General features: G+C 32.7%; 3 protein-coding genes across 5 annotated transcripts in view; 2 read left to right on the forward strand and 1 right to left on the reverse strand.

Annotated features, from left to right (window-relative positions):
- LOC134724557 (TGF-beta-activated kinase 1 and MAP3K7-binding protein 1-like) overlaps positions 1-18206 on the forward strand; it is a 381784-nt gene that overhangs the window by 213234 nt on the left and 150344 nt on the right. The gene's annotated exons all lie outside the window — the stretch shown is intronic.
- LOC134724550 (beta-1,3-galactosyl-O-glycosyl-glycoprotein beta-1,6-N-acetylglucosaminyltransferase 4-like) lies at positions 1709-11029 on the forward strand. 3 transcript variants are annotated; one of them, XM_063587642.1, is made up of 3 exons: positions 1709-1881; positions 6129-7149; positions 10567-11029. In XM_063587642.1, exons 2-3 carry the CDS (start codon positions 6129-6131, stop codon positions 10806-10808), a joined length of 1263 nt encoding a protein of 420 aa, XP_063443712.1. In that variant the 5' UTR covers positions 1709-1881; the 3' UTR covers positions 10809-11029. The 3 variants fall into 3 exon arrangements, with proteins under 3 accessions (XP_063443712.1, XP_063443711.1, XP_063443713.1); XM_063587641.1 differs by lacking the exon at positions 1709-1881 and adding an exon at positions 3035-3229; XM_063587643.1 differs by lacking the exon at positions 1709-1881 and adding an exon at positions 3379-3400.
- Positions 13826-17947, reverse strand: LOC134726786 (uncharacterized). Its single transcript, XM_063591202.1, has 3 exons — positions 17672-17947; positions 16276-16347; positions 13826-14324 (listed from the first exon to the last, which is right to left on the reverse strand). Exons 1-3 carry the CDS (start codon positions 17919-17921, stop codon positions 13855-13857), a joined length of 792 nt encoding a protein of 263 aa, XP_063447272.1. The 5' UTR covers positions 17922-17947; the 3' UTR covers positions 13826-13854.

Consider the following 18206-nt stretch of genomic DNA (forward strand, 5'->3'; position numbering starts at 1 on the left):
AGATAACCCCGACATATTTAATTGCTCGATCAAATTTTGTATAAATAAAAGGTGTATGCGTTAAAGGTGGATGACTGATAAAAACGTATAGTTTTTCACACTAAGCGCATAAACACATATATATTGAAAAAAGTATATGTTCATAATTCAATCCTTCTTTCTAAAAAAAAAAAAAATCAACAGTATTCTGACAACATAAAATGGAGGAGGCTGCATATATATTAAAATGTATCACCCTTGTACTCATTGCAAAGTAAAATGCTTTAATATTTAGAACATATCATTGACTAATAATGAGCAGAATAATAGATATAAGAAGATGTGGCATGAGTGCCAATAGCAAAACTCTCCATCTAAGTCACTATTCGTAAAAAATAAACCATCATAGGTCAAAGTACGGACTTTAACAGGAGCATTGGCTTTCACCGAGCAGCAAACTATAATAAAGGACCCTAAAAATGATATCCATGATACTACTTGTATATGTATTACAAAGAAAGTTGAGTAAATAGAGAATATTACATGGCAAAATCCGTATCATATGCCGTATCATCCCGAAATACCAATATCAGCCAGAGGGCCTTTAGGTAAAGGCCCTCTGGCTGATATTGGTCGAGGGTAATACGGCCTGTGATACGGATTTTGTCATGTTTTCTACGCTTTATTATAATTTCAACAGGAGAAAATATAAGAACTGCTTTCTGACCCCTAGCACCTGGGTTACCGTCAGTTCTACTTTTGTCTTGTTTTAAAAGCTTTAAAAGAACTGCTCACTTACTCATCCGAAGCACCTGGCCGGGTTACTCTACAATTTGCGTGCTGTTGTTTTAAAAATATTTTGCTTATTGTATTTTTTTTTGTGTTTTGTATGATATTTCATTGAGTTCTTTTTTTATAGTTGCATTTCGTGTGTCAGAAATATGAAAACTCAACGTTTGTGACGTCACATTCCAAACAATGACGTCATTTAATAAATTGAGTCAAGTCCGAAAGACCGTGCATTTAGGACCCATTTTCAGGAAAAAATTCCGAAGAAGCTTTCATTAAAATGGAGTGAATGTAAAAACAATAAAAAATAAAATAAAAAAATGAGGTGTGTGATAAAGGGTGCGCATCAAAGTTGCGCGATATGGATTAAACAGCAGGCTGTTAATCAAATATTCAGAACTACTGTATTTACGACTAAATGTATGATAAATTGAAGTTGTACCGAAGGAAAAAAAAACGGCTAATATAGCTATCACCGAATATAAATATACTTCTTAAGTAAGCTCTCGTTTGAAGACCGTGTAAAATTGGTTAGATACATTGTAGTTGGTTATAACTATAACGCAATCATAGTCGGAGAATAATTTTAAAAAAAGTTGTGTGGCGCTAATACGCTTCCGTACAATACTTTTGACAACGTAATGCAAAAACTTGTAAAAAGATAAATGAGATTGTGCATGGTCCCGTTTTTTATGACAACAATGCAGTGCTTTGATTATTTACTACTTCACATTCAATAAATGCATGTCATTGACCATTTTATCTCAAACTTGTTGTTCAAAGATATATATCCCTTTAAGATAAAATCCAACATTAAAACAGCTTTACTTTATAGATATCACCTTCACTGATATTTACATAGAACTGAAGTAAATAGTGTTATCGATAAAATCAATTTTGTCAGCTTTTTTGTAGATAATATAAAATATGGACTCAAGTTACATGTATGTCTAATTACGTTAAAACTTGTATCTTTTCCTTTTTATATGGATACAAAACTATCTTTTTACTAAATATGTGTTGGTTAATTAAAGGATCTTAAAGGATTACACCCAGGGGTTAACTCAAAGCATATAACATTTGATGAAGAAGTGTAGGAACTAGTCCTTAGATGTGAGGTATTCAATAATGTTTTTTTTTTCATTTGTCTGTTTTCTTTTAATTGTACGGTTAACACGTTTCTTTATTAAACTTTTTCGTGTATGCATGCATCTGATGTACAGTAGTTGTCGCGTTTGTTTATTTAATTTATACGTGTTTCTCGTTGCCCGTTATTTATATTAATTAGACCGTTAGTTTTCCCGTTTGAATGGTTTTTCACCAGTAATTTTGGGGCCCTTTATAGCTTATTGTTCGATGTGAGCCAAGGCTCCGTGTTGAAGGCCTTACATTGACCTATTATGGGTTACTTTTGTAAATTGATTTTTGGATGGAGTGTTGCCTCATTGGCACTCACATCACATCTTCCTATATCTATAAATGGCTATTCCGTCAATAAGAGGGGTTCAAACGGAAGACCTTCTCGTAATATTTAAAGAAAAGGACAAATCGATGAAGTTAGCGTTGACCAAATATTTACGTCCTTAAGAAAAAAACTTAACAAGACAACCTGCCCCCCCCCCCCCCCCCCCCAAAAAAAAAAGAAGACAAAGCCAAAAAATGACATATTTCAGTGATGATACTCTGTCTGTCTGTCTGTCTGTCTGTCTGTCTGTCTGTCTGTCTGTCTGTCTGTCTGTCTGTCTGTCTGTCTGTCTGTTTGTCTGTCTGTCTGTCTGTCTGTCTGTCTGTCTGTCTGTCTGTCTGTCTGTCTGTCTGTCTGTCTGTCTGTCTGTCTGTCTGTCTGTCTGTCTATCTGTCTGTCTCGTTCGTCTGGCTAGCTGTCTTTTGATTCCTTACTACGGAGAGATTTGCCGATTGTCATCTGTTGGTTCGATCTCGCCCATATATAATTAACTAACCTCGTATTTAACATATTGGGTCAATAGAACACTTTTGACAACGTAATTCAAAAACTTGAAAAAAGATAAATGAGATTGTACATGGTCCCGTTTTTGATGACAACAATGCAGTGCTTTGATTATTTACTACTTCACATTCAATAAATGCATGTCATTGACCATTTTATCTCAAACAAGCTGTTCAAAAATATTCCCTTTTAGATAAAATACCACACGACTTATTTAAAACAGCTTTACTTTATAAAGATATCGCTTACACTTTTAGTAACATAGAACGGAAGTAAATATTGTTATCGATAAAAATCAATTTGTCTGTATAATTATGAAATATGCACCTGATTTTTGTCTGATCACGTTAAAACTTGTGTCTTTTCATTTTTCATATGGATACAAAAATATCTGTTAAATAAACATGTGCTGGATAATTAAAGGATAATATCCAGGGCATTTCTCAAAGCATAGAGCAGTTAATTCAGAAGTGAAACAACTAGTCATTAGATGTGAGTTTTTTAATTTTATGTTTTCTTTTAGCTGTACTAAGGGAACTACCATTTATTTTTTAAGGGGATGGGGGGGGGGGGGGGGGTAGGTTGGTGCATGTAAAAAAAATGACAGTATAAACTAATAAAAAATGCAGGACCGAAAAGATTGAACAATAAAAAGACAGAACAGTAAGTACAAAAATAAAATATAATGGAGGACAAAATTTTCTGTACTACATCCTTCCTTCCGCAATAAAAATCAGTTGGTACATAGTAGCTCCATAAATACGGTGATATTTCTTTTTGAACACTTCTTCGTGTATTTCCGTCATAAAAAATAACAGAGAGGTATGAGTTTTCAGTTGTCTTGACATAACATCAAAATCTTTTAAGACTATCAATACAACTCAAAGTAACTTTCAAATTTCAACATTCATTTATTGTGAATAATTATTTATAAGTTCAGGCCTATGTCCACGCACGTGTGTCACATCTAAAGCTGGATCTGTTTACCCTGTCGGAGCACCTGAGATCATGCACCCCCTAGTTTTTGGTGGGATTCGTATTGCTCAGCCTTTAGTTTATATGTTGTGTTTTGTGCACGATTGTTTGTGTTTTATTTTTTGGGGGTTTATTCTGAGATTCTTTTTAATAATGGAGTTGTCAGTTTATTCTCGACTTGTGAGTTCTGGTTTGATATCTTTCTCATATCTTTTAATGTTTTAAACTATATTGTAGAACAGCATACTGAATGAGTGACACTATTTTCAATTGTAATACTAGTATTATGAATTCAAATTTACGGCTATATGAGAGGGATTGAATTTTCAGAGAAGAATTAATGATATTTAAAGATGTGTAGACAATTTGAATTTGAATGACAATGACTAACTTAGTAAGGGCACAGTACAAATCGTGTATCCATGTAGGCTACTAATTTTCCGCCACATGTTTCACATCAATTCGTATTCTTGATTTTAAATTCTAGGAAATGCAATGTTTTTTCGACGTTAATACCAAACTGCGTACTTCACTGTTGTCTGTTCTATGGTCGGGTTGTCTCATTGACACATTCCCCATTTCCATTTTCAATTTTATTCAGTATTATTTTAGGTAAGAAAGACTTTGTATAGATTTTGTCGTTTCTTACATAAAAATACAGTGTATTTAAGTTTCTATTCTAGTTCCCTGGTTTCCTTATCGATTGGTGTCCATACATCATTGGCCCATTAGGTTTATTTTACTTTTTTGTTCCATTGTACAAGAAGAGATATAACGTAAATCACCGAGTCAGAACGACACAACACTATATATTGTACACCACATCAATAATCTTGGATTAAGGCAAGTAAACAAGAAACAAGGAATAAAAAAGGAAAGCATTTCCCTTAACTTCATTACTTTACAAATCTATAATTTATCAGTTTCAATAAATATGGTTCAGTGCTCAATGTGACAGCAAACCATCGACATAAAAAAACAACATATAATAGTCATCTATGGCCTTCAACAATAAGCACGTCCCTGTGCAAACTACTATCACATTAAACACATTTCTCCCATTGGTTGGAGCACTTTACAATTGACAATACACTTGTATGCAAATTTATCCGCCATTACGTTAAAACAAACAGGTTCCCGTAAATTTTGACATCCCAATTCAAAACATTTGACGTCACAATAAATGAAGGGATTGTTGTTTGACGTCAAATGGTTATTCTAGGCAGATTAATATAAAAAAAAAAGATGTGGTGTGATTGCCAATGAGACAACTGTCCACAAGAGACCAAAATGACACAGACATTAACAAATATGTTTGTTATTGACGATCATTGCTAGACAAAATTCAGCAAAATATCAAAAGTGGGGAGAGGAGGGCATCAAAATTAATCAAACATAAATAGAATAATCAAAACAGTCTCACTTTAACATGACCGATTTGTTTGTGTATCACCATATACTATGTGTCGTGTCTGATTATCAATAAACCTGAAATTTATGGGGGGGGGGGGGTGAAAAAAATGAAAAAACAAAACAACTGCATGGTAAAGTGTACCAATGTCTCCTAGTCAACAAACGGTTTGTCAAGATAGTTCCATGACAGATTCATACACGGGGTCCTATATATAGAGTAATCACTTCATAAACCTACATGAGCAAAATACAAATATATAGATCCTTTTTGTTTTTTTATGCGAAGGTTAAATTTACTGATTTTTTAATTTAATCCCAGTATTTATGGCTTTCGTAGGATTTCACACTGACTGGCACTCCTCTGTTATTGGCCACATCTTTATGTTTTATTATCAAAAAGTTGGCTGCACTGAACATTGCTGAACCAGATGCAAGGAAAAAACAACAATTGTATCATCTGATAAAACTTGTTTTTCATTGTTGACTTTTTAAATCAAAAGCTTTAATCAACTTTGGATGATTTTTTTTATTAAATGTGGAATTTGTAAATGTGTCAGGATCTGGGAATAGGAAAGCATTGAAAATTAACAGAAATTGTTACGTATGCATTTGTGCAAACACATTTTATTGGATTTAGAGCATGGGTTTATTGTCACAAAGCGAAAGAAGCACGTTATATTAGAATAATCTAGAAAGGGTCAAAAGCTAACAGACATATCTGTTCTTGTTGGTTGTTGGTTATATATTTTTGATGACAAACTTATATAAAGTAGCTGTCACGGAAAATACAAAAAAAATATACGAAAATGTGGTTTGAGTGCCAATGAGACAAATCTCCATCTATCTTAATCACAATTTGTAAAAGAAAACCATTATAGTCCGGTCTTTAACAAGGAGGCTTGGCTCACATCGAACATCAACCTATAAAGGAATGCATGAATACACTTTAAACCCATTGACATGATACACATGATTTTACATCGCTTAACATTTTTATTTATAGATGATGAACAGACTAATATCACAACTTCGACGATCGTATAAATCTATAACTATCTTGTTTTTGATCTTAACTATTATGCAGTGTTTTGATATCTACAATATTATATTTGATATTACAAATAAACCAACAGAAAACGAAAGTTCTACAAGAGTTCCACAATTTCGAGGGAGAAACGAAGTATCCTGCAAAAAAATAATCGAAGGAGATAGTACCGAGCTAACTCTCGCCTATTCCCACATGAACAAATATGTGTACCAAATATCGCCTGACAAATATTTTACGTATTTATCAACAAATTGTTCTGTTTTAAATGATTTTATGTTTTACTATAAATTCCCCATTACAGAGGAGGAATTAAAATTTCCAATTGCCTTCATAATACTAATGTACAAAGATGTTGAGCAAGTCGTTCGATTATTAAGAGCATTATACAGACCGCAAAATTATTATTGTATTCATGTTGACCTAAGTGCACCGGGAGAAACGCACCTAGCTATCGATTCTATAGCGCGTTGCTATGGCAATATTTTTGTGGTATCCAAAAAAGTTGATATTATATATGGACACATAAGCAGACTTAATGCAGAAATTAATTGTATGTCCGATTTTGCTAAAAGAAGTACTTCATGGAAATACGTGCTTAATATACCAAGTCAACAGTACCCGTTAAAAACAAACGTTGAGATTGTGAAAATGCTTACAAAATTAAACGGCTCTAACATTGTAGAAGGAGTCTTAAACCAAAGTCGAACAATCAAAGACAGATACGAACATCGATTCTTTGCATTTAGGAACGACTTGCATCGCTTTGGTAAAAAGACTCCATTCCATAATAAAAACATTGCAATCGTGAAAGGATTGGCCATTGGAGCTTTCAGTTATAAGTTTGTCAGATTTGTACTGGAAAACAAAGTTGCAAGAGAACTGTTGATTTGGATGAAAGATATCTATAGTCCAGATGAATATTATTGGGCAACGTTAAACTATAACGCAGCAATTCCAGCTCCTGGACGATACATTGGTATGTAAAGTTATCCTATTGTCATTATCGATACATTGGTATGTAACGTTATTCTATTGTCATTGTTGATACATTGGTATGTAACGTTATCCTATTGTCATTATTGATACATTGGTATGTAACGTTATTCTATTGTCATTATTGATACATTGGTATGTAACGTTATCCTATTGTCATTATTGATACATTGGTATGTAACGTTATTCTATTGTCATTATTGATACATTGGTATGTAACGTTATTCTATTGTCATTATTGATACATTGGTATGTAACGTTATCACATTGTCATTATTGATACATTGGTATGTAACGTTATTCTATTGTCATTATTGATACATTGGTATGTAACGTTATTCTATTGTCATTATTGATACATTGGTATGTAACGTTATCTATCCTATTGTCATTATTGATACATTGGTATGAAACTTTATCCTATTGTCATTATTGATACATTGGTATGTAACGTTATCCTATTGTCATTATTGATACATTGGTATGTAACGTTATCCTATTGTCATTATTGATACATTGGTATGTAACGTTGTCCTATTGTCATTATTGATACATTGGTATGTAACGTTATCTATCCTATTGTCATTATTGATACATTGGTATGTAACGTTATCCTATTGTCATTATTGATACATTGGTATGTAACGTTATCCTATTGTCATTATTGATACATTGGTATGTAACGTTATTCTATTGTCATTATTGATACATTGGTATGTAACGTTATCTATCCTATTGTCATTATTGATACATTGGTATGTAACGTTATCCTATTGTCATTATTGATACATTGGTATGTAACGTTATCCTATTGTCATTATTGATACATTGGTATGTAACGTTATTCTATTGTCATTATTGATACATTGGTATGTAACGTTATCCTATTGTCATTATCGATACATTGGTATGTAACGTTATTCTATTGTCATTATCGATACATTGGTATGTAACGTTATCCTATTGTCATTATCGATACATTGGTATGTAACGTTATTCTATTGTCATTATAGATACATTGGTATGTAACGTTATCCTATTGTCATTATTGATACATTGGTATGTAACGTTATCCTATTGTCATTATTGATACATTGGTATGTAACGTTATTCTATTTTCATTATTGATACATTGGTATGTAACGTTATCCTATTGTCATTATTGATACATTGGTATGTAACGTTATCTATCCTATTGTCATTATTGATACATTGGTATGTAACGTTATCCTATTGTCATTATCGATACATTGGTATGTAACGTTATCCTATTGTCATTATTGATACATTGGTATGTAACGTTATTCTATTGTCATTATTGATACATTGGTATGTAACGTTATTCTATTGTCATTATCGACACAGTGGTATGTAACGTTATCCTATTGTCATTATTGATACATTGGTAGGTAACGTTATTCTATTGTCATTATTGATACATTGGTATGTAACGTTATTCTATTGTCATTATTGATACATTGGTATGTAACGTTATCCTATTGTCATTATTGATACATTGGTAGGTAACGTTATTCTATTGTCATTATTGATACATTGGTAGGTAACGTTATTCTATTGTCATTATTGATACATTGGTATGTAACGTTATTCTATTGTCATTATTGATACATTGGTATGTAACGTTATTCTATTGTCATTATTGATACATTGGTATGTAACGTTATTCTATTGTCATTACTGATACATTGGTATGTAACGTTATCCTATTGTCATTATTGATACATTGGTATGTAACGTTATTCTATTGTCATTATTGATACATTGGTATGTAACGTTATTATATTGTCATTATTGATACATTGGTATGTAACGTTATTCTATTGTCATTATTGATACATTGGTGTTTAAGCAACTATAGTTTTGAGCAATGGTTTCAACAATTAGTATAACACATACCTTATACTAGTAGTCTATTTATTAAGAAAATAACCGACCTGATGTATGACAAAACAATAATTTAACGACAAACAAATAAGACAAACAGCAAAATAGCACAACATGAGAACACACAGTACATATATATTAGATGATATGACTTATCAAATTAGCACACACTACAAAAATACACCCAACAACAAAAATACAGATGAAAACAGAATCGATCTAGGAGTACAATTATCAGTAACTGAAAGGCATCATAGAGCCATGCAGTAAAATCTAGTAAAAAATCACGATCATACATCGATCAAATAGAATCATTTAGTGTAACAACACAGTAAACAGTAAAATTGAGAATTGAAATAATCATAGTTACACATAACGTTAAAGTGAGAAAATCCTGTCAAACCGGACAGAACAAATAACAACAGACCGGCTGATTACTGACCAAACATTAAATAAGGATATAATAATTACATGAATAACATTTTTCTTCAACTTATAATTGGTGAATTTTAACTATATCATATATACTTTTTCATTTGTAACAAAACCAACGGGAGGTAACTCAAGAATGAAACTCACTGACAAAATCATTACTAAGACCACGTATCTTTTCTCTCGTCAATATTTTAAAAGACGAACATCAAAACATCTCGAGGTATTAGGGGGGTGAGATCTTATAAACATGTTTAACCCCGCCGCATTTTTGTGCCGGTCCCAAGTCAGGAACCTCTGGCCTTTAATTTGTTAGTCCTGTATTATTTTTTAACTTTTATAAGTTTCTTGTGTATAATTTGGAGTTTAGTATGGCGTTTATTATTACTGAACTAGTATATATATTTATTTAGGGGCCATCTGAAGGACGCCTCCGGTTGTGGGAATTTCTCTTTGCATTGAAGACTTATTTGTGACCTTCTGCTTTTGTCTGTTATATGGTCGGGTTGTTGTCTCTTTGACATTTCCCTTGTCAATTTTATCATATACCAGTTTCTTCAATATTCAAAACTGGACTTGTCGTGAAATAATAAAAAATCGAGAAACAAATATCTGTCACAAAATCATTTAACACGTGAAATTGATTCATTATCAAAATGCAACAACCCTTTTTATTTTGAGACTAGATATTTCAGAACATAACCATGTTTACAGAAAACGATCTGTAGCAAAATGTCTTTCAGTGTAAAGCCTTGCTGATTGCCAAATATTAATGACGTAATCTCAAAATAGGTTTACATGTACTTCAACCGTTTTGCAGTTTTGCATTAAACTTTTGAAGTTGAATCTAGTGAATAATGCGAGACAACATGCAAAGCTGTCGAAACACATGAGTGATGACTGTCAGACTTTAATCTTATTTAAACCTAAAGAATATTATATGGAAGATTTATAATACTTTTCATTAGACTTGAAGATGGCGGAAAGTATACTTATCATAACTTATCCTTTAAGAGGATTAGAACGTAAAAATATCAAAATTAACCGTTTCTTTTTTTTTCAGGCGATCCTAAGGACTTGTCATTTCTCGTGGTATATATTTCTTGGGGAGCTCTTACGAATAGTAATAGATGTCATGGAAAAATCGTGAGAGACATTTGCATCTTCGGGATTGAAGATTTACATACTTTAGTTGGCTTACCTCATATGTTTGCAAACAAATTTTATCTCGACTATCAACCACTTACTTTAGACTGCTTAGAAGAATGGTACTTTTCAAAGGCTATAAATAGAAACATTAAATGATTGTAGCTTTATATGAGAGTTTTATTATATTACTATTTCTGAAATTTCATTGCAAATATTTAATTAGCTTTGTGAATTCAAATAGAGGGCCGATATATACAATTGATTCAATGTGTGCGCTATATTCATGACAATATAAAAAAGTCAGGAGTAACCTGATTCATTTGTCAATTGTATGAAATTGTAGAATATTTTGGGTCATATTTATGTTTTGGAATTTAGTGTGACGTCTGTTTTCACTGAACTGTTATACATTATTTCAGTGGCCAGTTGGAACCTGCGGCCGGTAGAAGTCGATCATATTTCATACGTTGACTTGAGTATAACTTGTCACACGCTGATCAATGAATGGACAAAATGTCACATGGACAAAGTACAAAAGCAAACATGAAGGATAACACAAACAACACAATGACGGGATGTATAAGTACAGAGCCACGTCAAATGGATATCAATAAATCAGACCAAACAGCAAAAGTTATATCAATAAAGACAAAGAAAAGAACACTATATATATATATATATATAAAAAAGAAGATGTGGCATTATTGCTAATGAGACAACTGTCAACCAGAGACCAATATAACACAGAAATTAACAACTATAGGTCATCGTACAGCACGTTTCTAAGATGATAAACAACGCCATTACGCAGAAATTTATACTTAAAGACCATCATGTATTATTTGTAAAGGTGATATGGGATATTTATCATCAAGGTCTTGGTACCTTTAAAAAAAAGGACGAGACGTTCTTTGACATACCCATGGTTCATCAACTTTCTGCTCAGACTCTGGTGACGTTTTACAAAGTCTGAATAGGAGCTGCCAGCTCTTTAATACTGAATAAGTTAGGAAATGTATATCTCATATGCAGGTGAAGCCGGTTAATCGCTACTTAGGTGGGGGAAATTGATAATTTCAAAATTAGAATCGTCTTGTTTTCATAGATTCTGGTACTGATATGTCAAATTCGAGGTATAAGTCTACAAAGAGGCAGAGGAAACTGTGTCTGTTGTTCTTTATATATTGATGGAACGCAATCAGAAAAGTTCGGATTCTTAAAGTAAAGAATATAATATTCAAGGTGAAATTCAATTACCTGACTGTGTTGTTCTTCATGTTTATGACATGTGTTTGAAGGAACTCCGATTCATATGAAAATAAGAAGAGGTCACCAGGGAGAGGCACACAGTTCATTCCCATAGGAATGCCTTAATGCATTGTGCTTAACATTTTACAATTTATGTTAAGAAGGATTTTTTTATTACGATTTTATAGAAATAGTTATTCAACTTTTATTAATTTCCTTTATAAATAAATCTTATTCTTCATTTCAGTTATTATGTATAATTACTGACGTTATTTCTTGTGCATATACAAAATCCCTGACAATTCAAGTGATTGTAGATATAATTACTAAACTGACCAGTGATTCTACATAACTCACTGATTATACAAATCACTGTCAGGTATATACCTGATAAATTGTAAAAAATTTACCAGTTTAAAATTAAGTTCAATAAAAATATCAACAAACCGTTAACCATTGAAGTTATTGAAGCAACAACAACCTTGACTGTGTTTGTGAATAATTCATTGAACGAAATAATTGGTATAAGTTGTTGTGAAGGAACTACATGCCCTTCCGAAGCAACTGAATCCACACATTGGTTTTTTTGTTCATTTACTAATTTTCTGTGATGGTATTTTTATCGTTGATCTTAAGGTATTTGTTTGATTTGACTTTTTATCATGATATCATATCCTGACTTTCCTATTATTTGTTTTACATTTTTATTGCTGTTGTTTTTTTGTATGCTCGGGTTGTTGTCTCTTTGACACATTTACATTCTCAATTTTAAGCTAACAAATGATAGACTATGATCTATTCAGGGACATCTGATAATACGGTAATTGGTGAGTTGCCCAACATTGAGGTTTCTTTGTTGTGGTGTTGAGTTGTCATTTTGATGTTATATTTCACATTGCTCTACAAGAGGGAGGTTTGGCATGCCACAAAACCAGGTTCAACCCACCATTTTTTCATTTAAAAATGTCCTGTACCAAGTCAGGAATATGGCCATTGTTATATTATAGTTCGTTTCTGTGTGTGTTACATTTTAACGTTGCGTCGTTTGTTTTCTCTTTTTTTTAGTGTAAATTCACATTGCGATAAGACGTGTCACGGTGTTGCCTTTATTTATAACAATGTTTTCTTTTGATCCTTTTTTGATATTTTGCAATGTCATTGTAATTTTGGTTTCGACTCTCTATTTGGAATATTCCTTTTGTATCTTTCGCCTCAATTTTTTTCAAATTTTGCTTTCCAGGTAAAATAAAATAACTGGAATTAATGTTTTGTCTTGTTAGGTCATCGATATTAAACAAGTATCATCATGGTACGAAGGATATCTGTGTTTTCACGTTTTTTGTTAAATTTTGTTAAATCCTTTCCCGGCAAGTTGGTCGGTCTATAGGAAAAACAAATCATAGCGTATTGCGTTTTTCTTATATCTTTTGAATCGTTCCTTTCTGTTGCTTAGAATATTTGCATTCCATTGAAAAAAAGATGAAAAGATAACTTGTAATCAGCAAACATAATACAGCAACTTATCTAATTATCAACACGACCCCCTGTACCCGAGGATCATATATTCAACGGAATGTTAAATGGTTTCCATATTTGATATTTTAAAGTCTTTATTGTTGAAATGTGCATTAGCTGATACACTTCACTGAGACAATACTCATAACCTTCATTACTCATATATGAGGACGTAAAGGAATTTTTCATATCTGGATTTTCTGTTACCCTAGTAGGAATTACAACATTAAGTTTTTTAGCTGTTTATGTTATGCCAACTTTTGTTTGTTTTGTTTTTGAGTGTGTGTATATTTTGCCATTATTTTCATTCGTCTCTCTGTGTATAATTGGTTATTGTCTTCGTAATATCTTCTTACATTTTTAAAAGAAAAAAAGTTATCGGTTTACCCTATTTAAAAAAAAAGAGAAAGTAAAAGTTACAAAGATTAATATTCTTATTTCATTTTGAGCAGACAACACAATACACCTGGACGTTGTCAACGTACGGTGGACACGGTAAAGATCCACAACGCATTTTAGTGATGTAAAGCATATGGTCGTCGTTACTTCTTTTGCCTCCAGTGACGAATGTTGGATGAGAATCTACGCATATATACGGAGACGGGTTATGAGAATAGGCACTAGATACAATTATGCCACTATATTCTTCTTTCCATCCGGAGTAGCAGTTTTTTCTGCTTGGGAACATGACAGATGAAGATGTGTTTGTACTGCGACATAATGCACATGTCACGTCCTCGTCAACAATTGATCCAAAATGACTATCTTGGTATTCTGTTCCATACATATAACTATCACTTGAAGATGCAGTATTATTGCTGAGTTCTGGGTCGGTTGGCAAGCAGAGCATATTTGATGCACCTCCTTTATAGCCACTGCTGTAAATGTATTTCTCTCCTACAGCATAACCTGTGGAGATGTACAATATTTATTATATAAAAAATATGTAGGTCGTTACTCTTTTTCTATGGTCATGGCTTTTATAGGTCAAAATTCACAAGATTCAATCCATGGCAGAGGAAAATTATTTACCATAGCATTACAATGCAACCAATTGGTAATAATCAGCACACGTACAGTAAATGTATTCCTTATCACTGAAATATTATCAGTTATATGATCATGATAAATGTATTTCCTTGATCATGTTATTCAATTGCCAAAAATCTACATTATCAATTCCAGTTGAATCTCATTACAGTCATATGAATTGTTATAAAAATGAAAAAAGAGCTGCATCAAAGCATCAAAAGAGGGACGAAAGATACCAAAGGGACAGTCAAACTCATAAATCTAAAACAAACTGACAACGCCAAGGCTAAAAATGAAAAAGACAAACAGACAAACAACAGCACGCATGACACAACATAGAAAACGAAAGAACAAACAACACGAACCCCACCAAAAACTAAGGGTGATCTCAGGTGCTCAGGAAGGGTAAACAGATCCTGCTACACATGTGGGACCCGTCGTGTTGCTTATGTGATAACAAATCCGGTAAATAGTCTAATTTGGTAGGTCACATTCATGAAAGGGGAAGTGATTGTAGTTAGGACGTGAGTAACATATCCGATATCATTTGTGAAACGGTTATTCCATAACGGTCAACAAACTCGTGATGGCGTCTGTAAAATTTATGAATGGATGATTTCAATTTCACCATTTGGAACTCTTGGTTTAATAGCTTCCTTGTGAGCAGCACCCTTCTATCAAGAAAATCATGATAGGAAACGCAAGCACGGGAATATCGTATCAATTGGGAGATATATACCCCGTATGCAGGTGCTGCTGGAATGCTGCTTCTTAGAAATGGAAAGTTCACAATTGGAAAGCTGAAATCATCTCTTTTGTCGTAAAGTTTTGTTTTCAACCGACCCTCATTGTCAATTTATAGATGTTAATCAAGATATGAACCCGACTTAATTGTATCTGTAGTATCCTTTATCTCTATTGTTCGATTGGATAGATGCGTTCCACATAGTCACCAAATTTTGAATTATTTAGTGAAAGAACATCATCTATATAGCGGAAAGTAGAGTTAAAGGATATTGCTAACTTCTTATCTTTCTTCCTAAGAAGTTCCTACATGAAGTCAGCATCATAATAATAAAGAAATAAGTCGGCAAGTAGAGGGGCACAGTTTGTTCCCATTGGAATGCCGACAGTCTGTTGAAAAACAGGTCCTCCGAACGGAACAAATATGTTGTCAATCAAGCATCTTGATAATATCAGTTTCAAAGAACTTTTTGTTTGAATCAGAGCGATCCTTTACAAAGTAAGATTTATTCCTCCCTGAGACAAGATACTTGTATCTACGTTGGCCATTCTTTTTTTATGAAACAAAGCAGTACCAACTCTTTCAATTTGTCTTTTAGTTTGGAATGTGGAATACTTGTGTAAAGATATACATAACTCGAAGTTCTGGATATACAAAAAACTTATACTTTTAATAAAACGCTCTTCCAACGCTTTGAGGTCACAGCCGTACTAAATATGAATAAATTAAATGAACGCTTATCGGGTTTGTTCAAACTCCCTCCTGCGTCTTATGCTTTTGATAGATGAGCTACCAGAGGTCAAAGGGTGTAAATGAAGTCATTGAACGATCAACTATTATAATACCTGTGACATAAGAATATAATCATTGTACGAGAAAATACACAAATGTGAAAGTTTTCAAAACATAGAAACTTAAACAAACGAACATACGGATTTGTTGAGGGCTCAATTTCATAAATTTTCATAACCTTTTTTGTTTGTTCTAAATGCTGTGGCATTTGTTTTGCCTGATATAAAACCCCAGATAATCGCCACATTTCTACAATTATAGAGGCTATTGAAACAACGAAACAACAATTACCTGAATAAACTAGATCTGTATTTGTTCCTGAACAATCACCTCGTCCCCATCGAATATATGTGGAACCATGGACTACAATTAAAGAATGTGTCACATTTAAAGATTTTGATATTCTTCCTTTCATTTAACCTAGAGAATATGCGGTCAAATTCCCATTGGTTCAGAAAAGTTGTCATGGATTTTACATCCGATAGTTATGAAAGCTTCGCATTCGCCTCTTCAGGATTTGAGGATTATGTGTAATTTCAATGTTTGTACACCAAATGTTGTATATCACCTAGATTCTTCTTATAAGACAGTTTGCGAAAGCATCTTCTGTAAAGCTATACATATAAATTTTTTCTAATAGTTTTCTTTTCAACTACCAGGCTGTCATAATTTAAAACCAAAAGACAAAAAGATGAACAGACAAATGACTTCTATCGGATTAGATTTAGATTAAAGATTGATCAACTTTAACCCTTCAAGTGATTTGCTGTTCTTACTCTGTCAGAGGCGTCCGTCATGATTTCATTGTATGCAAATAATGACAATCAATGATGAGGAGACTACTACGGGGCGCCGAATAGGACTCTTGTGGTTTTGTACTCGAAATTCAATTTTATACGGACGAAAGAGAGTTTTGTTCAACAAAACTGAGTTCATTTTAACAAAATTTGTAGCATACTACAAATTTAAAATTTTGTCATACAAAATTATCTTTTAGTGGACAAAAGTTACTTTTGTCATGACAAAATTCATTTTTGTAATACATACTTGACATTTGTGACCTTATTTGAAAATTAGGCGACAAAAGTAAATTTTGTATGCAAATTAGTTAAGTTTGGATTCTGTGAAATAATTTGCATACAAAACTAATATTTTGTCACAAAATTCAATTTTGTGGGGGGTTTTTGTTGTGTAGACAAAATTGAGGTTTGTTTAAAAGAAGTGAAAATTTAACAAAAAAAGTCAATTTTGGGGTACAATATTAATTTTTGTCACAACAGTCAATTTTGTGTCACAAAAATGAATTGTGGATACAAATAAGTTTATGTTTGCATATCTATTTGCCAAAATTGAATTTTGTCATGACAAAAATGAATTTTGTCATGAAAAATACTTAATTTTGTCTATAAAATTAAATTTTGTCATCACAAAATTGAAGTTCTCATAACAAGTCTGTATCACATAGTTTTGTAAGACAAAAAGGATTTTGTTATGAAGGAATTGTACAAAACCACAAGAGTCCCATTCGGTGCCCCGTAACTACTGTGTTTCTTAGATAAGGGATCATTAGCTAAAAAACATAAAAAGAAAGTCACACTTAAAATTTGAAGGAAGTAAGAAGCTCTCGAATAAAATTTGATGCAGATACTCAGTTGAATTTTCGAAAGAATTACCTATTACAACTTACTTTGAGATTTAGTCCTTTCAACTTCCAGTTCCTTTTGTAAACCACTAATAACACCTTCTTGGTGACTGTACCTTGTCTCTAAATCCGTCAACGATCTAGTAACAGTTTGCAGGGTTGACTCAATATGTGCTAATCGGTTACCAATCACGTCAGGGTCATTTAAAAGAAGTCGTTTGGAAGATTGTTTGTCGATATTATCGCTTCCATATACGAATAATATCCCCAAAACAAGAATAAAGAACTTTAACATATTCAATAGATCATGTAGAGATTGCGTTCGCTTTCAGAAAATGTAGGTAAAGAGAGATAAGACGAAATCTGAGCTAAGAGGACACATTACGTAATCAGTGGTGGAAAATCAGATCATGTCCTTACGATTATAGAACATGTCAAACAAATGCGTGAACAAACTTATCATAGTTACCATACCAGAAATAATATTTTGTATCTGCGCCAGGTGCCTGATTCGTCTACTAAAGCCTCATCATTGAAGATCGAATCAAAAAAGTTAAAAAGACCAAATAAAGTACATAGT

This window comes from Mytilus trossulus, chromosome 7, assembly GCF_036588685.1.
Source record: "Mytilus trossulus isolate FHL-02 chromosome 7, PNRI_Mtr1.1.1.hap1, whole genome shotgun sequence".
Lineage (NCBI taxonomy): Eukaryota > Metazoa > Mollusca > Bivalvia > Mytilida > Mytilidae > Mytilus > Mytilus trossulus.

Coding starts and splice junctions, on each gene's coding strand:
- LOC134724550 (XM_063587642.1), top strand. CDS start 6,129: ATGATGAACAGACTAATATCACAACTTCGACGATCGTATAAATCTATA. Junction 7,150..10,566: donor AGCTCCTGGACGATACATTG/GTATGTAAAGTT, acceptor TTTTTTTTTCAG/GCGATCCTAAGGACTTGTCA.
- LOC134726786 (XM_063591202.1), bottom strand. CDS start 17,921: ATGTTAAAGTTCTTTATTCTTGTTTTGGGGATATTATTCGTATATGGA. Junction 16,348..17,671: donor TGAAAGGACTAAATCTCAAA/GTAAGTTGTAAT, acceptor CTTTAATTGTAG/TCCATGGTTCCACATATATT. Junction 14,325..16,275: donor TACAGATCTAGTTTATTCAG/GTAATTGTTGTT, acceptor ACATCTCCACAG/GTTATGCTGTAGGAGAGAAA.